The sequence below is a fragment of the Tiliqua scincoides genome, chromosome 4 (genome assembly GCF_035046505.1).
Source record: "Tiliqua scincoides isolate rTilSci1 chromosome 4, rTilSci1.hap2, whole genome shotgun sequence".
Lineage (NCBI taxonomy): Eukaryota > Metazoa > Chordata > Lepidosauria > Squamata > Scincidae > Tiliqua > Tiliqua scincoides.
The window spans coordinates 75,175,258-75,199,999 of NC_089824.1; the positions used below are offsets into that span (position 1 = coordinate 75,175,258).

The window sequence follows — 24,742 nt, forward strand, 5'->3', positions numbered from 1 at the left end:
CAGGCTTCCTGATATTATCCCTGTAGGTGCAAGTTGTACTTGGATACCTGCTTAGTTAATTGACACACCTTTCACTTCTTGTACTTGTTCTTGCTTCTCAGTTTTTCAGAAAACATTATGCAGTCACATACTGATTTCCTTAGACATTTCTCAACTGTTCTCGTGGGAAACATTTGCAGTTGTGCCTTCAGTATCTCCCTTTGCAAACAATCCCATTATTCTTGGACCATATCAAAACACACAAAGAGCACAAAGCCACCTTATCAGTCCATTTAACAGGAGGGGATCAGTCTTAGGAGGTGCAAGAACCCATCCCATACTCACACTTCCTACACAGCAGTGGTATCTGTGTACTTGAGGTAATACAGATTAAAAAATGTATATTCAAATCTAAAATACAACACATGAGCAAAAAAGTAAGGTAGTCATCCTACCATATATAGAAGAATTTAATGGCTGGTTAATTATGATATCACTACATTTTATTGCAATAGAGTAATTTAAGCACTTTTAAAAATGCAGGGTGTACAAAGATTAAATTAAGACTGAAGTTGACTAAATATTTGGTTTTTATATAAATAGGCCATAACCACACTGTGTTGACATGTAATACTGTTATAATACAACAGTTAAACAGGTGAGTCTACAACGTAAGTTGTCTGCAGTTAAACAGGAAACAGTTGAAAAGACCATGTTAAAACAAAAACCCACTAGGAAACAGGTTGAGATTGTAAGTAGCAACAAACATATTCACTCAGCTCCTGAGTATTTCAAGTTTTACAGTACACATTAAAAATATTTCTTCCCATCAATACTATACAGCCAAACTGTTAGGTGCGTATGCATTTTGCAAATTACACTGATTGATCTATGTAATAATGGGGGTGAAAGTTGGCAAATTATCCTGCTTGAAGTTTACATCACCCACATACTAACACATCCACAACATTATCTATTTTATCCCACCTTCTGTGAAGGCAAGACTTTTTGGTTTGTTTGGAACAATTTTGAAAGGGTTTGTCAATCTGATGTTACCAATGATACTTAACTCTGGTTAAAGATGGAAAATTTATCCTAACAGTAGGTTAGAAAATCAATTGCGTCATGCTGTAAACTAGGAAGCAATATAAAGCAACAGACCTGTCCTTAGTACATAATTAAAAAAAAAAATCCAAACTCCAGTCAGCAGAGCTGGTCTACTTTCATGTTGAATATATACCACATTATACACCTTGAATGTCTTCATATGCATAGCTAGTGTAGATAATCTTCCACTGTGGCAAATGCACAAGATCCAATTCCTGACCGGGCCATCAATCCTAGACACTGCGAAGCCTGTCCCATTGCAAGGGCGAGTGGAGGTTGCTTTGGTAGATTGTGAGTCTCTGGAAAGGTTCAACAATGCACATTTGGCATGTTATATTCCAGAAAGGATAATGACTCCTAACTTAGTTTATTTTCGTTTGAAAAAAATATCAGCTCTCTAAAACTGTCCAACTCAGCAATGAACAATGTTAAACATGCCACCCAAAATGAAGTTTCAACTGCACCTGTTATTTTAATGAAATACATCAATGTATGCTTTCCATAAAATCTTCAACTTTAATAATGTCATTATTTCTTACTAGAAAAAAAAAATCTTAAATTCTGCCATTGGAGGAAGCAATAAGCACTCCTCTCGGTTGTAGGCAAAGCAAACTAAGTTAGGACAATGACATTGGTATTAATCTTAAATCACTTTATCTATTTCAGTAGCATCAATTAGCAATTATCACATTGCAGATGTATAATAAATGTCAAAACATGGTAAACATTGACATTTACTACTAATTCTTAGGAGCAAGGAGTCTTTTTGGAAATGTCACAGATGTGTGCCATTCAGCTGGTTCAGGGTATTGACAGCTGTGGCATGTTAAATGCTATTGGGCAACACTGGAACAAAGATGCCATTTTGACATTTACTGGTGAGATACCATGTTTCTATTGGTATCTCAAAGTCTTAAAAATTACCACAAATGCATTCTTCATTTTCTGACATTATACTAAAAGTAAAGTTAACATACATGCTATGAAAAAGAAAGCTGACAAGCCTTACCTAGTATTGCACTATTGAGAACTGAACACACGGGTTCTCTCTGAATGGGGTCCAGCTGGTTTCCTACTGGACTGCTCCAAGGATCTGAATATGCAAGTAAACTGAATGCATCCTGTTGAGAAACCAGGACTTAGTTTTGTCATTACCCATGTTTAGAGAATTCTACCCAGTTAAATTTATTTTCTGTACTCATTCTCCTTATTCAAAAATTGAAGTGTCATGGTAGACAAGTCAGTAAATATTTGTTAAAACAAAAATTCCAAATACCTCAGAGCCTTTGACGTCATGAAGGAAAAGTGCTTATACTGCAGGGAGTTTGTTTCATCTAGGCAAGCTCCACAATATCCTCTATATGGGGATTTTCCACTAAAGCCCAGAAAGTATGATATAACTCAGTTTTGATTTGACTGTCACCGTGGAAAAGGAAAAAAAACTGGCAAACATATTTTGGCACCATCCAGTGGAGTCACTAGGATTCGCGTCACCCGATGCAGGAGGCCTGCGTGTCACCCCATGTAGTGGGTGGGGCAACACCCCAGGTGGTGGGCATGGTGCTGTACCATCGCCCCGCCCCCACTGGTTTTTTGGCTGTACCTTTTGATATAACACAGATATTTCAATGTGGTTCGTTTCACTGCATTCTGCATGAAATTAAGCATTGATTGATATATAACATGATGGTATTATTCCTCCAGACTCTGATTTTGAAAACTTGGAGGGTCACACACACACACACCCATGTCAACTTACTAACACCTTATTGCAGCAGTGCTCATACTTTTAGCACCTGGACTCACTTTTTAGAATGACAATCTGTCCAGTACCCACTGGAAGTGATGTCATGGCCAGAAGTGACATCATCAAGCAAATAAAAATAAAAAAATTATAAATAGTTAAATTAAAATGAAAGAAATAATTAAATAAGGGGGAGCCAGTCCTGTTCCACCAAGTGAGTTTTGTCTGTAGTTTTCTCTGCCTGCAATAACCCCCCCAAAAGAATCAGTGAGATCTTTAGCCCTCCCCAGTACCCAAAGGCCTTCTATTTCAAGCACATCAATACAAAGACCCACCTGACTTTACAAGTCTGAGAGCCCAATCCTATGCCTATCTACTCAGAAGTAAGTCCCATTAGAGTCAATGGGGCTTACTCCTAGGAAAGTGGGGATAGGAGTCCAGCCTCAGAGCCCAATTCTATGCACGTCTACTCAGAAGTAAGTCCCATTAGAGTCAGTGGGGCTTACTTCCAGGAAAGAGTGGGGAGGATTGGGCTGTGAGGGAAACTGCAAGTGCAAAATAGAAAACCTTCCCCTTACCAGTTCAAGTCTCTTTGTTGGTCCTTTCTAGTGGGGGGGGGGGTGGCTGCCTTCTGGGGCTTTTGTTGCGCTCCAGTCCCATTGGATCTGGACCATTCTGGTGTCCTCACATTCCCCTTTGCCTGGCATGACCACCAGCCAAGGCACATCTGCCTACTCATGAGTAAACACTACCATGAAGCTGCTTCGCTTCCCATAGGGCTCCATACATTTGCAGCTGGGGGCGAGGGACCTCCTCCTCAGGTGTTTTTGGGGGCTGCATTCATTGGAGCAGGACTATTCTGAGTTGGAGTCCTCTCAGCCTGCCCTTTTCAACAGAGCAAGGCAAGGTCGCCTACTCGCGAGTAAATGCGGCCACATGGCTTCCTCTCCTTCCCATAGAGCTGAATACATTCGCAGCTGGGAGGGGGAACCTTCTTCTCGGGTGTTTTTTGGGGGCTGCACTCATTGGATCAGGACCATTCTGACATCCTCAGAGTCCTCTCAGCCTGCCCTTTCCCACGAACTAAGGCAAGTGCGCCTACTCGCGAGTAAACACGGCCATGTGGTTTTGCTTGCTTTCCATAGGGCTGAATAGGGACCTCCTTCTCTGGTGTTTTTTGGGGGCTGCATTTAAGGGATCGGGTACATTCAGGTGTCGTTGGATTCCTCTCCGCCTGCCCTTTCCGACGGACTATGGCAAGTATGCCTACTCACGAGTAAATATGCGATATGGCTCACTTTCACTTTCCATAGAGCTTCATGCATTTTTTCCTTCCGGTTTTTTGTTCACAACTTTTGAAGGAAAGGGGCTATCTCAACAGGGTTTTTTGCATTGTGTTCCGCTGGAAATTGCGCATTCAACGGTGTATGTCACGACACAGTGGCTCCTAACAGCGCGATTTTAGCGCGTCACTTCCCAAGGCACGTCACCCCCCAGCGCGTCACTCAGTGTGGCCCGCACCCCCCACACGCCCCTAGCAACGCCACTGGTACTATCTGCCTGCTAAATTATGGCACAACTGCATTTTAGACAAAGTATAATACTGGCAGGCCCCAGTAACTGTGGATCCAGTATCCATGGTTTCAATTAACCCTGGGATCTGGGGATGGGGGGGATGTCTTTTAAAAAGCTAAACAAAGGGAAGAAAAAAGGAAGAAATAGCTTTTCTTACTGGTGAGCAGCGAAACCTCTGTTTTCATGGCTGCAGGCAGCCTTCCAACCTGCCTGCAGCCTCTTCCTGGTTGCTTTGAGGCTGCTCTCTTCCCCCAGTGTTGCCCCAGAATGTAGCATGACCAGCAAGAGAATGCATCACACTGCATTCTGGGATGACATTGGGGGAAGAGAGCAGCCTTGGAGTGACCAGGAAGAAGCTGCAGTCAGGAGGTTGCTTGCAGCCATGAAAATGCAAAGGTTTCACTGCACACTGGTAAGTAAAGCTATTTCTGCATTTTTTTTCTTAATTTTCTTTAACTTTTTAAGGGCTTCCCTGGTAACTGCAGCAGGGACATCCCCCACGGATAACGGGGCATGCCTGTACGTGTGGCCTCTGGGAACCCAGTGCCTCTGGGAACTAAGTGCCAGGTAAGGCACAAGAGTTTAGCATCTGGGCGAGTTCAGCAGCAGGGCGAGGAGGCCAGGGCCCCAGACACTGCCCTTCCTCTTCTCTTGAGAAGAGGGCTGCTATCCAGTGTACGGTTTTTAAAAGGACCCCTAAATAAAACAACAACAACAACAACAAAAAAGCTATGCAGTCAGACAGCCAGCAGCAGAGTGGGGGCTATCCAGTGTTCTGCATTGAGTGCCACATGTATGATTATATGCCTCTGGGGCATAAGTCATGGGTGTGTCCTCGGTGCAAGGAGCTCCAGGCTCTCAGGGAACGCGTCCGCTCCCTTGAAGCCTTGGTGGCCGACCTGGAGAAGCGCAGGCAGCCAGAGGAGGACCGTGGGGAGACTTCTGGGGACGATCAGGCTTCGTCCCAACCTCAGGCGTGCAGCTCCTCGGCTGCCCGGGTGGGAAGTCTCGGGACTGGAGGACGTCATCCTGGAGAGGAGGGAAACAATCCCCTAGGGGGGACCCCTTCTCCAGGGGATGGGCCCGTATCCGAGCGCACTCGGGATACTCCTCGGCGGGAGGGGGGTCGGGGGCTTCTTGTAGTGGGGGATTCGATTATTAGAAACATAGAGAGGGGGGTTTGCGATGGATGTGAGGACCACATGGTGACTTGCCTGCCTGGTGCGAAGGTTGCGGACATCACTTCTCGTCTAGACAGGCTAGTAGACAGTGCTGGGGGAGAGGTAGCGGCTGTGGTGCATGTCGGCACCAACGATGTGGGCAAGTGTAGCTGGGAGGTCCTGGAGGCCAAATTTAGGCTTTTAGGCAGGAAGCTGAAAGCCAGGACCTCAAAGGTAGCGTTCTCTGAAGTGCTACCTGTTCCACGCGCAGGGCCAGCTAGGCAGGCAGAGATCAGGGGTCTCAATGCGTGGATGAGACGGTGGTGTAGGGAGGAGGGGTTTAGATTCGTTAGGCACTGGGGAACGTTTTGGGACAAGCGGGGCCTGTACAAGAGGGACGGGCTCCATTTGAACCAGAATGGAACCAGACTGCTGGCGCATAACATTAAAAAGGTGGCAGAGCAGCTTTTAAACTGATCCCTGGGGGAAGGCCGACAGGAGCCGAGGGGCATCCGGTTCGGGACTCCTCATCCCTATGGGATGAGGATGGGGAGGTTAGAGAACAACAAGACAAAGACAGGGTAGGAGAAGAAATTGGGAAAGGTAGGGTGATGGGATGTGATAGACGGTTTGGCACAATGAGAGGATGCGGGGACAAAGGAGCGAATAAGCAGCCCATCCTGGGGCATTCCGTGTATAAATGCTTTTATGCGAATGCCCGAAGTCTACGAGCAAAGGTGGGAGAACTGGAATGTCTGGTGACAAGGGAAAATATTGACATAGTGGGCATAACGGAAACCTGGTGGAATGCGGAGAATCAGTGGGATACCGCAATCCCGGGCTATAAACTCTACAGGAGGGACAGGCAGGGGCGTGTTGGAGGTGGGGTGGCCCTTTATGTTAAGGAAGGGATAGAATCCAGCACAGTAGAGATTGAAGGTGGGTCCGACTCCACCGTAGAATCTCTGTGGGTTAAATTACCAGGCTTGTGCAGCAATGTAATACTGGGGGTGTGCTATCGTCCTCCAGACCAGAAATCTGATGGGGACCTTGAAATGAGGAAACAGATCAGGGAGGTGACAAGGAGGGACAGGGTTGTAATCATGGGGGACTTCAATTATCCTCATATTGACTGGGTCAATTTGTGTTCTGGTCACGATAAGGAAACCGGATTTCTTGACGTGCTAAATGACTGTGGCTTAGATCAGCTAGTCAAGGAGCCCACCAGAGGACAGGTGACTCTGGATTTAATTTTGTGCGGTACGCAGGACCTGGTTAGAGATGTAAACGTTACTGAGCCATTGGGGAACAGTGATCATGCTGCGATCCGTTTTGACGTGCACGTTGGGGGAAGAATACCAGGCAAATCTCTAACAAAAACCCTTGACTTCCGACGGGCGGACTTCCCTCAAATGAGGAGGCTGGTTAGAAGGAGGTTGAAAGGGAGGGTAAAAAGAGTCCAGTCTCTCCAGAGTGCATGGAGGCTGCTTAAAACAACAGTAATAGAGGCCCAGCAGAGGTGTATACCGCAAAGAAAGAAGGGTTCCACTAAATCCAGGAGAGTGCCCGCATGGCTAACCAGCCAAGTTAGAGAGGCTGTGAAGGGCAAGGAAGCTTCCTTCCGTAAATGGAAGTCTTGCCCTAATGAAGAGAATAAAAAGGAACATAAACTGTGGCAAAAGAAATGTAAGAAGGTGATAGGGGAGGCCAAGCGAGACTATGAGGAACGCATGGCCAGCAACATTAAGGGGAATAATAAAAGCTTCTTCAAATATGTTAGAAGCAGGAAACCCGCCAGAGAAGCGGTTGGCCCTCTGGATGGTGAGGGAGGGAAAGGGGAGATAAAAGGAGACTTAGAGATGGCAGAGAAATTAAATGAGTTCTTTGCATCTGTCTTCACGGCAGAAGACCTCGGGCAGATACCGTTGCCCGAACGGCCCCTCCTGACCGAGGAGTTAAGTCAGATAGAGGTTAAAAGAGAAGATGTTTCAGACCTCATTGATAAATTAAAGATCAATAAGTCACCGGGCCCTGATGGCATACACCCAAGGGTTATTAAGGAATTGAAGAATGAAGTTGCAGATCTCTTGACTAAGGTATGCAACTTGTCCCTCAAAACAGCCACGGTACCAGAAGATTGGAGGATAGCAAATGTCACGCCTATTTTTAAAAAGGGAAAGAGGGGGGACCCGGGAAACTATAGGCCGGTCAGCCTAACATCCATACCGGGTAAGATGGTGGAATGCCTCATCAAAGATAGGATCTCAAAACACATAGACGAACAGGCCTTGCTGAGGGAGAGTCAGCATGGCTTCTGTAAGGGTAAGTCTTGCCTCACAAACCTTATAGAATTCTTTGAAAAGGTCAACAGGCATGTGGATGCGGGAGAACCCGTGGACATTATATATCTGGACTTTCAGAAGGCATTTGACACGGTCCCTCACCAAAGGCTACTGAAAAAACTCCACAGTCAGGGAATTAGAGGACAGGTCCTCTCGTGGATTGAGAACTGGTTGGAGGCCAGGAAGCAGAGAGTGGGTGTCAATGGGCAATTTTCACAATGGAGAGAGGTGAAAAGCGGTGTGCCCCAAGGATCTGTCCTGGGACCGGTGCTTTTCAACCTCTTCATAAATGACCTGGAGACAGGGTTGAGCAGTGAAGTGGCTAAGTTTGCAGACGACACCAAACTTTTCCGAGTGGTAAAGACCAGAATTGATTGTGAGGAGCTCCAGAAGGATCTCTCCAGACTGGCAGAATGGGCAGCAAAATGGCAGATGCGCTTCAATGTCAGTAAGTGTAAAGTCATGCACATTGGGGCAAAAAATCAAAACTTTAGATATAGGCTGATGGGTTCTGAGCTGTCTGTGACAGATCAGGAGAGAGATCTTGGGGTGGTGGTGGACAGGTCGATGAAAGTGTCGACCCAATGTGCGGCGGCAGTGAAGAAGGCCAATTCTATGCTTGGGATCATTAGGAAGGGTATTGAGAACAAAACGGCTAATATTATAATGCCGTTGTACAAATCGATGGTAAGGCCACACCTGGAGTATTGTGTCCAGTTCTGGTCGCCGCATCTCAAAAAAGACATAGTGGAAATGGAAAAGGTGCAAAAGAGAGCAACTAAGCTGATTACGGGGCTGGGGCACCTTCCTTATGAGGAAAGGCTACGGCGTTTGGGCCTCTTCAGCCTAGAAAAGAGACGCTTGAGGGGGGACATGATTGAGACATACAAAATTATGCAGGGGATGGACAGAGTGGATAGGGAGATGCTCTTTACACTCTCACATAATACCAGAACCAGGGGACATCCACTAAAATTGAGTGTTGGGCGGGTTAGGACAGACAAAAGAAAATATTTCTTTACTCAGCGCGTGGTCAGTCTGTGGAACTCCTTGCCACAGGATGTGGTGCTGGCGTCTAGCCTAGACGCCTTTAAAAGGGGATTGGACGAGTTTCTGGAGGAAAAATCCATTATGGGGTACAAGCCATGATGTGTATGCGCAACCTCCTGATTTTAGGAACGGGTTAAGTCAGAATGCCAGATGTAGGGGAGAGCACCAGGACGAGGTCTCTTGTTATCTGGTGTGCTCCCTGGGGCATTTGGTGGGCCGCTGTGAGATACAGGAAGCTGGACTAGATGGGCCTATGGCCTGATCCAGTGGGGCTGTTCTTATGTTCTTATGTTCTTATGTACATGATTTATTGTTTGGCTGAGGATTACATATAAAGAAATAGCTGCAGTCACAACATTGCAGTCACAAGAATAAGTCAGTCTGCTCTGTGCTTGCAGACTGCACGTGCTTGCACTACAACTTTCCCTAAATACAGATTAAACAGAACATGATGACTCAGAGGCAGTTTACATTTTCATGGCAAGATATTTTAACTTACTTTCAACATTTTCTTATTTGCTGTGTTTTTCCCACATTCTCTTCTCAATTGCTCACTCATTGCTTGCAATTCTCTGCCAAAGTGAATCATTCTTTCAATGGCTGCTTGACTACCCCCACAAAGCTGACGTCTTAACTGGTTGGAATCAACTTCTACAAGTAAGAGAAGGAATCATCATGCAATTAAAGTCAAAGGAATAATGTTAGGAACAATTAATGGTTTGACTTATTACAAATGACTTGAAATTACAAACTACTTTTCAACCTTGCTGTTTTCAAAGAAGCATGCAGTTAAAGTTAAACCATAAAATCAGTAAGAGGTAAAAGCAACAGCAGACACTATAAAACAAAATACAGTAGCAACCAAAAGCACAAAAGGCCCAATAGAATTAAAATGGTTTTACTGGTCTTCTAAAAGAGCCAAGGATGAGGATCTGATAACATCCTTGGAAGGTCCTTCCACAAAACAGGTCAATGCGGAGAATATACTAATGGATGACAATCTTACCTCTCTTAAAAGCAGAACAAGTGGCAGGACCTCATTGCTAGATCTACTTAGCACTCTAGAAAAGAATTGTTTATTGAGAGACCTTTTCTAAATGGAGGATATGCTGGTTGAGATCCAAACAACTACATACATGAAAGGTGCTTGTGTTAGCCTGCTGGATTCTCTGTCTTTTAAAAAGCTGTTTAATTCAAATACCATATTATACACTGCTTTTGAAACTTGCCTTGGATTCAGAAGCATAAAGCATGCCCATGAAGAATAGAGGGACTGTGAATCAAGAAAAATCTGTCTAAAGGTTCCTTTGGCTTCATGGCACTAATTTCACAGCTCTTTGGATCCTGACCCCTGTCTCCAATACACATGTATGGAAGGAAATGCCTCTATTTCAGCACTGGTTATAAAAAGTAGTAATATATATAAAACAGGCCAACACACATTTTGCTTCCTTAAACATTACACCAATTCCTGAGTATATTTGGGGTGCTGATTCCAAAAATGGCATCCGTTTTGCCCTATCACGTCTAGTTTTGGAGACACGGCATAGCCTCTTTAGTGAATGGTTCAAGCAGCTTCCTCATAAGGAAACCTACAGCATGGCTTCCTCATGAGAAAGCTGCTGGAACCATTCACTAATGAGGCTATACTATATCTCCAAAACTAGATGTGATAGGGCAAAACGGATGCCATTTTTGGAATCAGCACCCCAAATTCGTATCAAACCACCATAAAATTTGGGAAAAACTTTTCTGACCCTCAATTTTGTAGGCCTGTGTAATCTAATCATCAGAGTGCTAACAAAAATGGGGCAGACTCCAAAATATCTTGGTATTTTGAACTTGATACAGGCTTTTTGTTTTACATTCCAGCAGAGAACTGAGTAACAAAATGAAAATCCAGTAAAGAATTAAATACATAATCTTCATTCAAATGATGCTCATTTAATATTGAGGGAGATTTTCAATGAAAAACTTACTTTGGGAATTTTAAGTTTAAAAAGTATGTAAAACAAGTTGCCTGAAAAACCAGAAAGAAGTGTGGCTTAGTTTCATTTGGAAATCACTGCAAGTAAAACATAATTAATGAAACTATCATAACAGTTGTTAAGCAGATAAGAATTATTTCTACAGACCCATTTCTGTATCACATTCTTCCATCTCATGATCATGCTTGGAACTACCGTTTAAAAAGCCATTGGATGATGTCTCTGCAACCCCATTGGAATAGTGATCTGTTTCCATGTCTACATCATTGCTGAGAAAAGGAAAAATTTATCATTAACTGTGAAGATACATGGAACTGGCTCTCAATTTTGTAAGTTTCACCTCCTACATCCCACAACCCAACAAAATGCAATCAACTATTTCTAGTTTTCCTCAGATTCTGACCATGTAACAATGGGCACAATCCTAACCAGGTCTACTCAGTCCTATTTTGTTCAATGGGGATTACTCTCAGGAAAGTATGGTTAGGATTGCAGCCAATTATTATTTTTAAAAAATGTGTACCAAAAGCAAAAAGATCTCTTTGATTTGTAACCCACTTTTCTGTCCACCAGGGTAAGAGGGGGCTGTGGAATGCCATGCGTAAGTATCACCTGGAAAATCAGGACAGCAATATCTAGCATTTTCATCTAGTTAAAGACCAGAGCATGTATGAAAGTCAAAAACAGATGAATGTCAAAGCATAAGCTTTCTTCCAAGTCTTATTTAGCAAGCAAATGTATTTTGGCCAGTGAAAAATGCCAATAACTAACATGCAAATGCATGCAAAATCTTAATAGACAGAAATAAAAGAAAAATAAACCTAAGAAGCTTGATGAACATCGAGGAAGGTTGAATGAAATTGAATGAAAGAGAAAAGCAGGTGGACGAAATCTGAAATGTGGTTATGGGTGAAAGTCATTGCTGTACAATATTATGCTACAAAGACAGCAAACAAAGTTGGGCAAAGAACAAGCTAGCATCTGATTCAATTGAATATGCTCACCTGGAGTAGCTATTAATCTGCTGTGATCTTGTTACATTTATATTATTGAGTTCTGGTACATTCAGACTCGTAGACTGGTGTTTACTGTGACAATACGACTGATGTGCTTTGTTTGATATCACCCCATTACTGCAACTACTTTCAAAACCTAAAATGAAAACAATTGCAAGTTTAAAAACAAAACAAAAAAAGCATCAGTGCTTGAACTAACAGAATACATGCTTTGTTGAATACACACAGCTAGCATTTTTGGTGAAGTTATGTAGATAGCAGACTAATCTCAAACAATTTGGAATCAGTCTCAGGATACCTGATGGGCAGGCACAGCTGGAAGGCAGGCTCTCATAATCAGCCTCCCTCCTTTCCACTAAACACTAGCATGGATAATCTCTCCATTATTTGCTCTATGGTAACCCAGATAGCTTGGGAGGGATAGAAAGAGAGACTGCCTTCTGTTTGCTAAATAGTCACTGTGAGGAATGGAACCCTCTCACATGCTCCTTATTTACTTCTCAAACTGAGGGCAATGGCAACAGGTGCAGTGACTAGTGAGTGCCGAGCTCCCTCCCCCATAGTTTGGGATATGCAAGCTTTCTGAAAATTTTTAAGAGTGTCAACCTGCTGCATTAAAAGCCAAACTATACATTATGCTGAATGTGTATGGTTGTCCAGTGTTTTTGTTTGAAATAGCATGCCAAGGAAACCATGAAACATGACCAATAGATGACAGACTAATATTTTGTTCCTGCACCAGTTTCAATCCCAATTGTGGATGCCCCCAGTACCATTTTTATTGTGGGGGGGGGTGCTCTATATAAAAATCACACACAGGGATCAGCTGCAGCTAGGATCGAAACCACAGTGGGGCAAACTACTAAAGCATTGCTATCAGCAGCTACAATTTCACCACATTTCGCACTCCCCTCTGACACATTTGTAAGAGACACAACACACATACCAAACACACAATGCATTTAGTATAGCTTGCACTTTGGCCTTAAGTCAGTTGTTATTGGCTTGAATCCCAACTTCTGTTCTGTAGACAGATCAGAGTTCTGCTCATGACACAGGGCTCTCCTGCCTTCCCCTTTCCTCTACAGCAGTAATTTTCAACCTTTTTTGTCTCACAGTATACTGACAAAGTACTAAAATTGTCAAGGCACACCATCGGTTTTTTGACAATTGACAAGGCACACTACCCTGCCATTGGGGGGCTCACATCTCCCAATGACCCTACTAATAAATGACCCTCCCCCAAACACCCGCGGCACACCTGCAAACAATTTGCAGCACACCAGTGTGCCACAGCACAGTGGTTGAAAATGGCTGCTCTACAGTCTCCTGCACCCTGCAAAACAAAATCTGCTTTGGTGGACCTTCTGGAACAGAATCGTATTGGCATAGGACATCACAGCAGAAAGGGAAAATAACTGCAGATCATGGAGACCCTCTCCCTTGCAGGATCAAAAGTATCTTACTCAACACCTCTGTTGGATCTAAGCCATCCAAAAACAAAGTGGCAACAAAATGTGAACGCCACGCATACAGCTTTCTTAACAGATGCCCTAACATAAATGGAACAGCACTGTACAGACTGTTTACATGACTAATCTCACTGCTAGTAACTAAGTAGTACAGAAGAACAGATAATCCCCAAGTAGTTATGGCCAAGGAAGGGCGAAAAGCGAGCTATCCATTATACGTTGCAGAAAACCATCACAATCTTTTATGCACTAATAATGGTAAGAGTAAAAAGAACTCTGACGACTCAGAAATGAACAACCTCAGTATAAATACAATCATCTGGCACCTTCAACTCACCAGAACAATGTGTGCTACTTCCTTTGCCTGTTGCTAGACTGTGAATATTCATTCCATGGCTGGGGCTCATACTGGGACTACTAAATGAACGGGGACTAACAGGATAACTATCTTGAGATTTTGGACTGTGACCTCCTAGACATCGTACTTCACTGTCTGTACCATTGACCATTTCTATGAACTGGCGTACCCTAGGAAACAAGAAGGAAGAATTAGCTTATGGAACCGAGATACCAGTTTCAGACTAAGTACAATTGCCCTTCATCATATGTATGATTTGACTTGCACAAATTCAAATATACATGCTCCCCCTCAAAAACAGAGAAAAACAACAGTTTAAATACTGCAGGTGATTCAGCCCACCACTGTTTATGCCCCAGACCAAGCCTGAAATCACAAAGTTCTCGGCTCCTATACTTTGCTTTTAGTTCTTAAAGAGATGTTAAGTATGTTGGATTTAAGAGAGTTTCAATTACAGCATATATGCTATTTTGACTTAAGCCCAACTTTGGAATATTACCCTCAGGTAAGATGTGGGCTGATGGTACTAACTGAAATGCAACTACCTGATAACTGTACAGCATCTGCTTCATCTTCCAGAGAAGTGAGCAGAACACTGAAGGTGGCCAAAAAGTTTTGGGCCTGCCAATTTCACCTTTAAGAGAAATAACATACACACACCAGAAATTTTTTTTTTTTTAATATGAGACATGGAAGGGAAGGATCTCTTGCAAATTAGCATAAGTCTATTTGTGTACTTAGTTTCAAATTAAATATGTATAGGTGCAGAGAAAGAAAATTGGAACGTTTCCTTTCTTTGGTTAAGAGCTGGAACGGAAACAGTATCAGTATTTCTGTGGTTTTGGTGGGCAATAGACATGCAGCGTCCCAAGCACAAAATCTTACTGGAAACTTCACAGATACCAGGTTTAGGCAGATATGCGTTTTCACCTGCTAAAAAAATTCACCAACGGTGAACTTAGCTAAAAAAATTTGCCAACAGACATTCACAAGGCCAAGGAACTTAATAGATACATGCATAAGGAAACTCATGCAAGGGTAATTCCCTGGCCCATTCTCCTACTACAATTTCACATCTCCCAGCAACTGTTACCCTGCGCATGCCTGATCTCGTCTGATCTCGGAAGCTAAGCAGGGTCAGGCCTGGTTAGTACTTGGATGGGAGACCGGCTAGGAATACCGGGTGCTGTAGGCTTATACCATAGTCTTTCGAGACTGAAGGTTGCCAACCAGGAAAGTCAGGGAAAACCTTCGGAACAACATAAAATGCAGTATGCAGAAGGTCAACACGAAGGGGAAATTTTGGTAAAACTGGGAAGGATTCTGACTTGCTCAAGCAAAAAAGCCCTCTGCAGGTGCTTTAGGATCTAAAAACCATATGGTGCAATTCACTGCACAAGCATACCCATGAAGACTCCTGGTTTTCCTACATAATCAACTATGTATTTCTTACTGTACTATGGAAGTTCTAACAAGGCACACACAGAGAGTTTAGACAGTTATTTATTAAACAACAACAGTATTTATATACCGCTTTTCAACAAAAAGTTCACAAAGCGGTTTACAGAGAAAATCAAATATCTAATGGCTCCCTGTCCCAAAAGGGCTCACAATCTAAAAAGACATCTAAGCATCTCATTTACTTAAAAATACTTACTTCAAAGCAAATAAAAGGTTAGGATTTCTTTCTAGTAAAGTTGGATACAACTGTTGTGTCGTTTCAATGGCTTCTCCCATTCTTCCTGCTAAAACCAGTTTTTGAATTCCTGTTCACAAAAATAAACCAGTTTGAACACTGTACTTTTCAGGACACAATCCTGCCAAATTTAACCACTTCCCAACTTCCACTAATATTTAAATATTTCCCATTGGAATCATTAGTACTTAGAAGTGCTTAATTTTTACTGAATTATGCCTTTAAATTTTAATCACCTATTAATAAAACAAAACACAAAAACAAATGGGTGCTATTTACTGGAAATATTAGCATCAAGTAGTGCACAACTACACAAAACAGCAACTTCTCATCTGATGTACAGACTGTCTAGTTAATCATTATATTAATTAATCTTTATATTCTGAATTAGGAAGATCTAGCAGGCAACCCACACTTTTAAAACCAAATACACATTAAAACAACAAGCAAAGCAAAAAAAATAAATAACAAAAACAAATAATTTAAAAACTAACAGAAGCAGCAAGGCAAAGAAATCTCTTCAGATAGTTTTGCCTATCAGAGGCAAACCACAGGAAACTTTCTGTAACTCCAAATTTAAAGTAGAGCTCTAATTCAAAGACAAGCTACACATGACATTAAATGCATCAACATGTACTTACAAGCTTAAGTTCACTTGAAAGTAGCAACAGTTCAAGACTGCAATCTGAACTGGGACAGCAGCAGGGCAACACAGTGCTGAGGCGATTTTCAATGAGAAACGAACACATGGGAAGGATTACCTAACCCTATGATGGCTGATTTTCCTTTTTCCTCTCTTTTTCCCATATAAAGTTTCACTGTAACACTTTGAAGTCAGTGTCATAGTACAAAGTCTGTAGGGCCATGCAGACAGGTCACTTTGAGGGGTGGTCGGGGTAAATGGTTCCTAGCCAGCCCATCTGCTGGAATTAGCATGCGCCCAGCCTCTGGGCTCTCCAGCCTACCTGGCTGGGTCCAGAGGGCAGGGGGAAATGCCTAGATGATTATAAAACATCTAATCCAGGGGTGTCAAACTCATTTCATACAGCTGGCCGGATATCATTCATGATGCCTGCTGAGGGCCGGAAGTGATGATGTCATTTGGCAGGAAGTGATGTCATTAAACAGGTCAAAACCAGAAATAATCACACTGTTCTTGTGTAGAAACTCATTAACTGCAATTGAAAATATACAAATCTTGATCATATTTCAAGATATGGGGGAGCCCAATTATCATGCAGGCCACCCTTTCAGCAGTGAAACCTCAGCATTGCTCAGCAGCCGAGAGCCTGAGGGTCAGATAAAAAGCTTCTGTGGGCCGCATCCGGCCTCCGGTCCTTATGTTTGAAACCCCTGATCTAATCAGACAGTGCAATGACGTAAGTGAACCAAGGTTACCTAAGGTCAAGCCCAAGACTGGTTGTGCATATTTCGGTTTGGCTCTCTCTGAGTGAATTTGTCTGTGGACAATTTCTACCTGCTCTCATAGGTTTGGAAAGGTGCAATGGTGTCTGAAAAGTTGAAGCTCCAAATAAGCATAGTGAAGGCTAGCAAAATATACAGGATTTTCTGTTTCTCTGGGGTTTGCCTGCAAAATGCTTATGTGTATCTTTCACTAAGAATCTGTGGCTATGCACACTTACCTGGGAGTAAGCCTCATATAACGGAGCTTGCTTCTGAATATACGTACATGCATAGGATTGGGCTGTGCTGTACCCAAGTCATTTTTGTAAGCCTGCTTGTTCTTTTCTTCCCACTTTTGTACTATTCTACCTCATCACTCTTCATTTTTAATGAAGAAACGTTTAATGAAAAAAACTCTTATATTTTAACTCTTCACCTACCTATTTTTGGCAGAACTCAGAACTTCATCCAAGTCCCGCTCAACCACCAACTACACACTACATCATGTCTGAGGTATTTCCCACATAACTGAGGAGGTTTTTGAGTGCAGTCTCCCTTTGCCAGTATTGTCATTGTGGTGGCAGTGCAGTCTACCACTTTGGCCCTGACCAAAGGGGCAGATTGGGAGGAAGAAGAGGGTGCACTGTACCAGGGACCCCCCATCATAACACCTCCCATGGCCATGCTTCAGTCACCATCCAAACTGCAGCCCAACACAGCTACTTATGAGTAAACATAAGCCTGTGACTACATGCCAACCTATTTAAGCATCATGTGTAGTTTAGTCCTAAGACAAAGACTAATAAAACAGTAGGACTGTCGCCTTCAATCAATTTACTGAAACAATTTCATCAACTACAGCTATGAAGAATTGAGGTCCAAGGCTCCCTGGAGAGGAATAAGGTTTAAGAAAAGAACTGTTTCTTGCTTATGCTATTTTGTTTTTGCCATGCTAAGAGGGAATGAAAAAGAACATATTAAAGGTGAACATGGGAGCTATTGTCTTCCAAATTGCAAGTTGTATTATATGTTCATCATTACCTCAAAAACACAGTTTTGCTGAAGGTTTTAGTAAGCAATCTCATTTAAAAGCTTATCAAGGTACATTACCAAATAATGGTTTTGTCAGTTGATATCCCTGCTAAATGCAGTATAAAGGTAAACATTTTTCTTTGTACATTATAGACCATCTACAGTAAAACAACTAATAATAACAGCTACTCTTAAGATTTACAACATAATGAATAAGACTCTGTGGTAGCATTTCATAGTTCAGATTACAGGAAGCATTTTTATATTTGAACACTTAAATTTATATTGAAAGAATGTATGTAGGCTTACTTTGTCTATTTTTAATAGAAGCTAGTTCTTCTAATACAGTCTGATCTGTAGATCTAGCAAAGGCTTCTGCTGTTGCACAATACCCATGATGTACCAAATAAGATGAAACCATTCTGTTAAAAAGTCAAAACACATGCAAGTAAATACACAGCATGCAGGCAACTTGTCAAAAAACTCTGTTAAGCTGAACCAACAGCTTCTGTACAAAGTCACTATGTGTATGTACGTCATGAACTGAAATTAAAACATTATCCTTATGTTTTAAATACATATGTTTCTTTGTCTCTCTTTACTGGGAGACTAAAGAGACAAAATGGGTAGAACACAAGCAGGAAGAGAACAACTTGTCCCTCCTTGCTAACCACTCATCCAAATCTGCTTTTAGGTCATCAGTATAAATTCACATATCCAATCCTCCAGGCCCAATCCATCAGGACTGCAGCGCTAGTCTCGGCATGTGGCCCTGGCAATGGCCGTCGTAAAAGCACTTTCGGTGGCCAGGAGAAGGTAGGCACTGGGCCTCTTCACTGGCCACAGAGGTCCTGGGAACAGTCAGTGTTGAGTTTGCCAGAAAGCGATGTGGAGGGAGGTGTTCTGGGGTGGGGAGAGAGCGGGGAGGGAGCAAAACTTGGTTGGGGAGGGTGGCGCACAGTGGTGGCAGAGACTGCTGCCAGGTCCCATCTCCTTTCTGGGGCCTGAAAGACCTTGGTTCAGTGTCAGTGATTTCACTGGTACCGATCCGAGCATAATGGTTGCTGGGCTTGACATAGGGTAAGGGAAAAAATGTTCTCTCACCTAAAGGAGACCTCCAGTTGCCTCTCTGTCTGCATATGATATAGTGACAGCCATTTCAGCACCACTATATTGCAGCATGGGCAGTCCAGTTAAGATTGGGCTGCCAGCTGCAAAGCGGCCAAAGTGCAACGTGAATTTGCAATTTTTCCCCTGCCAGAGTAACCATGCATAGTTATCCCAACCTTTCTCATTCATGTAGATTCTACACTGTAGAAATAGAGTCAGATTGGAACACAGTCCATTATGTTTCCAGCGTCTGAGCCTATGAAATTGCAAAGTATCTTAACAATCCAAATACAAATTACTGACAGTGCATGGGCGCATACACACATACACAAGGATTAATGCTAATATTCTAGGTATTCTCCTTTCTCCAGTATTTTAATTCTGAAGTGTTTCTTTCTGAAATCTGAACAAGTAAATGATACAAATAAAGTCAGAACTCAATCACTGAGAGTTAACAAAAATTATTTCTTGCTCTCAAACAAATCTGTTATAAATATGAAACAATGTGCAAATCATCATTCTAACATTACTTAGGGCCCGATCCTGAAAAGTGCGCATCGGCTCACTGCCAGCACATACTGCAGCAAACATGATGTAATGCATGTTTGCAAACCCTTACCACAGGCCCAGCACCAGAGCTAGCCCAGCATGAGCCCGTGCTAGGCCAACACCAGTGCTGGGCCCATGTTCCACCACCCAGAGGTTGCCTGGACCTCTTGGGAGGAAGAGAAGCGAGTGAGATTGTGGGGAGGAAGCGAGGGGGGGGGAGGTTGCGGGAAAAGGCATGGTGGGGGAGGGAGTGGGGCGGGATATTGGGTCGCATGGTCCAACACAGGACTCATTTTTTCAGCACTGGCTCAAGAGCTGCTGCAGAATTGAGTAGCCCCATTGCAGGGCTACTTCCCTTTTTCAGTCCCCTTTTCCTGAGGAGCAGCTGCGGGCTGTCCAGTTGCAGCTGGATGCCACAGTAGCCATTTTGGTCCCATGGCAGCCCTGCTCTCCAGGCAGCTTAGGACTGGCCTATTATAAAGGCATGCCCCCATACCCACGGAGGATCCGTTCCATGGACCCCACACAGATGCGAAAACTGTGGATATGTGGAACCCAGTCTCCACACACCCCCATGAGTCCATTAGCATTATCTAAATGCTTACCCCAGCAAAAATGTTCTTCCTCTACAGCTAAGGTATTCAACCTGTGCGTCCGGGCTCCCTAGGGAGGCGTGGCTACCCCCGGGGCTTCGTGAGGCATCTTGGGGAGAGAGAGGTGGCCACAGCTGCATAGCTCAGCTGTACTGCTGTCTCCCTACTTGCTGCTTTTCTGCGGCTGTGAACGAGGTGGGTGGGGCAGTGTGAGGTGGGCTGGGTGTGTGAAACATGGTGGGGGGAGCTGGTGGAGCCTCCCACTAAACCGAGAGAAGGCTGGCTGGGCAGTGGCAGAGCTGCTGCATCTCATCAGTTCAGTGGCGCTCCTGGCAGGCTTCAAACTTCAAGGGAAGCCTGACCTAGAGAAAGATCCAGCAGTAAGTACAGGCAACACAGCACTTTCCTCCGCTTGGGAAGGAGGGAGCCCAGGCTGCTCTTAGTGGGAGGGGGTTGTCCAAATGCCCCAACCTGCATTCCTCCGTCCTGTCTGGGGGGAATAGGGGTGGCATCTGCATGTTGGGGTGTATGTGTGTGAGCATGCCCCCATCTACTTTGGGGGTGAGTTGTAATCTTGCTCTGTGTGGCTGCAATTCTATCCACACTTTCCTGGGAGTAAGCCCCATTGACTCAAATGGGACTTACTTCTGAGTAGACCTATATAGGCTTGGGGTGAGTCAGCTTAACTAAGCACCTTTCTCTTTTTCCTCCCCCTTCGAAAAAGAAAAAAAAGCCGCTCTTGATCAGTCAAACTTTGTCTCCAAAAATTGATGAAAAAGTAAAAATACTCATTCCTTTTCAGCTATCCCCCTTTTTCCTCCTGCCTCCTTTGGGGGGGGGGTACTTCCCATGTTGGCTGCTATTATAAGACAAAAGGCACAATCCTAGCTAGATCTACTCAGAAGTAAGTTCTATTATGTTCAATGGAACTTACTCTCGGGAAAGTGAAGACTGCAGCCATTCTCTGGTCTCAGTTTGCAATTAGCAGATACACACAAAACAAAGTCTTCCCCTCCCCCAGCAAATTCATCACTTCTCTCTCTCTCTCCCCCCTTTCCAAAACCTTCCAGGTGTGCTGCTAACAAACTCAGGGCACAATCCTAACCAGGTCTACTCAGAAGTAAGTCCTATTTTGTTCACTGGGGCTTACTCTCAGGTAAGTGTGGTTAGGATTGCAGCCTCAGAGTGCTGGCAGCTGTTTTTTTGTTTCTAGTGTATAATTATAACACCTTCACCCCCATTTTGGGGGTAACTGAGGTGAGGTGTTGTAATGGGGATCCGTGGCCAATGGCCACAAGGATCAGGAGAGCCATGGGCCGGAAAAGTTCAAGAACCACTGCTCTACAGGGTTGTTATAAGCATAGAAGTTTATGTGAAAGAGGAAGTTAATCACTTCCTGTTAACATTGATTGAGTCTTTTCAAGTGTCTAGGTTACCATGAGGCATCCTGCGCATTGCTATAAGCTTGTATGCTTACAGTGACCCTGTAAAGCAGTGGTTCCCAAACTTATCCAACTGGCAGCTCCCTTGACCTACTATTGACGCTACTACTATTGACCTACTACTATTGGCGCTATTGACGCTACTACTATTGACCTACTACTTGATGCTCCCTATTACGGCTACAATCCTATACACTGTATTGGATACATATGTATCCTATACATCGCAATTTAAGCAAGCATTAACACAGAATCTTCAACTCTCTCAAATTTGAGTAGCAATTTAAGCAGGCATTCATTTATTAAAATCTTCAAATTCTTACTTTTGGATCATTGTCTGCCATTCTCCTTCCCGATCTCCTATTGGAAATCTATCAATCTGAGCCTGAATTTTGGTTCTCCATTCTCGCATATAATCTTCAATATCAAACACAAATGGATGCTGCCCAAAATTAGCATCCACAACTTCTCCTGGTGTTTGAAGTCCTACTGTAGGGTAAAGGTTTGGCTGCAAGAGAATATTGCAATTAATACTTTTTTTCTCAAAATAGATATATTGATTTTAGATCAGTATTCCAACAATTATTGAAGGTAAAAAAGCATTTCTACAAGCGCCACTGCTACAAAATCAAATTGAAGTGCCAAAAAAGGTACCAGCTCTCAGACTGTTTAAGAGACTTCTATTTACTTATAAGAAATAGAGCTCAATCTTATCCAACTTTCCTGAACTGATGCAGCCTGATGCAGAAGCCTCCTCAAGGTAAGGGAATTCGAAGATGCATTGTGGTTGCATTAGTGTTAGAAAGTTGGATAGGATTGGGCCCAAAGTTGCCTGCCACTTCTACATCAAATCTCAGTGGTAAATGATTTTTTCCCATGTTTGCAAAGGTAAGAAGATAGTAGAAGATAAAAGTGTTTTGCTGCTATTCTTGATGTAGGGCTATATTTTTGTGTTTTATTGTTATTCTAACCTTTTACAAATCGCTTTAAGTTTCCCACTGGAAAAAAATACATACATTTTAAAAATATACAAACAATATTGCTCAGTATTTTTGCTTGGGGAAGACCACATACCTTATACAAATAGGGTCCTAGGCCCAGTCCCTGGCACCCCATATCAAAATAGACACTGCTGGGCTAGATAAACATATGGCCTGCATCTGCATAAGGCCGTTTCATGTGTTTGTTCAAAGATCAGACCTCCCCAAGGATTCCAATTTATACCACTATATTACTGACTAACATTCTAGGATATTTTTAGTTTTTACCTCTCTCTCTTCATAATTTTCTAATGGCACATGACAGATAATTCAGTATTTCTCAAATCAATCACACTAGAATCAAAAACCAACACATCCTAAGAACCAAGTGGAACTGCCACACTTCCAGGTTCTTCAAACACGTTATCTAAATATTTGCTGAAACATCAAAAGTTAGAAATGCCAAGCAAGCACTGCAGTAGTAAATATGAGATGAGCAGTTTCCTAACACTCTTGTCAAAATGGTAAAATTCATAAAACCTCCAACATTAAATCCAGAAAAAAACAATGTTTCCATTCCCAAGTAACTGTAATTTTAAAACTACTAGTTTGCTAGTGTTGTTGTAATTTTAAAAGAAAATGAAAATATCTAAAAAGACACATTAAACAAGGAAGAAAAAATATATTTTAACACAAATGTTATTTTTTTTACAGCAATATAGGGTAAAAATTTTCTGCATAAAATTTTCACTGTCTAAAAGTACTACTCTCTTATGAAGGCCAATGGGAACACAAGGGGCATCTCAGGAACAAGTGTGGTAGCCCCTGTTGATGAACTGGCAGCCAGCTCTACCCCTTTCAGGTTCAGCATTTGTCTGCAGTGGTGCTCATCACACATTTACTCTTCATGGAGAGGAAATACTAGCACAAAGCCAAGGCAAAGGGGATGCTTCTACCTAACAATTTTCTAAGAATACCGTAAAGATTCTAAACATTCCACCGAAAGTGGCTTCTGTATAGAAGGAAGACTTGGGCTCAGATCAAGACAAAAAAAGAGCAACAGAACAACAAATCAAGGCACAGTTAAGTTTGTTTCTGTTTCTCAAAATCTCTTGCATCTGGAGAATCAATCATAAGCCCAGCTAGTGAAAAAGATGAAGTTTGATTTGCTCACAGCAGTTTTTCTCAAACTGTGGTCAGGACCCACTATGTGGGTCGTGAGCCAATTTTAGGTGGGTCCCATTCATTTCAATATTTTATTTTTAATCAAACTTGATGCTACCATGGTACGTGACTGCATTTGGGGAAATGTTACAGACCTGTACTTTTAACAAGCTACTATGTATATTCTTTTATCAAAGATAGTAAATGGGACTTAATCCTGGTTAAGTGTGGGTAGGATTGTAGCCTAGGATTGTCAAAAATTTTCCTGCCTGATGATGTCACTTCCGCTTATGACTTCACTTCCAGTGGGTCCTGACAGATTCTCATTTTAAAAGTGGGTCCTGGTGCTAAATGTGTGAGAACCACTGGCTCACACACTTGTCAGGAGAACCATCAATCAAAAAGAATGAGGTTTAAGCAATTCTTAATTGGTTTCTGCCTCAATCTGAACTAGAACAAGCAGTGCAAATGCTTCTACAAAGTGATAGTGAAACATAAGGTGATATGCTTCTACATAAGGTGAAATGCTTCTACAAAGTGATAGTAAAACAATGCCCTCACAGTGAGAACAAAATTCTGCTGAAGTAGTGAATGAACAAAGTGGCATAACATGCACAGCTCTTTGGTTGTGCTAAAATTAGTATCTCAGCCACCATTTTCAGAGCCTTCATATTTTATTAATATTTAATCAAGTAGAGGAAATCACATTAATACATTTAGACAAGAATTACAAACAATTTCCACATAAACTTTTTTGTTCTTATTCAAATATTTAAACTATGTTCAAATATGTGTAACTGAATTTTTTTCTTAATCAATACTTCAGTTCGAGTGCTTGTAGTTACCAGGAAAACTTTTGAGATACATGTTATAAAATTACCACAGCACAGGGCACTTTGTTTTTTATGTTTACTAAATGCAGCCAAACAAACATGCCAAATCTATTTAGACACAGGGAAATTTTCCAGGTAACCTACATCA

The 24,742-nt window shown here is 42.6% G+C and overlaps 1 protein-coding gene and 1 pseudogene across 1 annotated transcript in view; one reads left to right on the forward strand and one right to left on the reverse strand.

The window, feature by feature from the left end:
- Window positions 1-417: 417 nt before the first annotated feature.
- The window catches only part of RANBP9 (RAN binding protein 9), a 54,302-nt gene continuing 29,977 nt past the window's right edge, over window positions 418-24,742 (reverse strand). Inside the window, exons 6-14 of the mRNA XM_066623545.1 lie at window positions 21,941-22,125; window positions 18,233-18,345; window positions 15,449-15,557; window positions 13,771-13,961; window positions 11,950-12,097; window positions 11,093-11,214; window positions 9,457-9,608; window positions 2,096-2,207; window positions 418-1,385 (exon numbers count right to left, since the gene is read on the reverse strand). Coding sequence (XP_066479642.1) covers window positions 1,255-1,385; window positions 2,096-2,207; window positions 9,457-9,608; window positions 11,093-11,214; window positions 11,950-12,097; window positions 13,771-13,961; window positions 15,449-15,557; window positions 18,233-18,345; window positions 21,941-22,125 — 1,263 coding nt within the window. The 3' untranslated portion in view covers window positions 418-1,254. The remainder of the gene's footprint in view (window positions 1,386-2,095; window positions 2,208-9,456; window positions 9,609-11,092; window positions 11,215-11,949; window positions 12,098-13,770; window positions 13,962-15,448; window positions 15,558-18,232; window positions 18,346-21,940; window positions 22,126-24,742) is intronic.
- On the forward strand, window positions 14,870-14,986 carry LOC136650283 (5S ribosomal RNA; annotated as a pseudogene).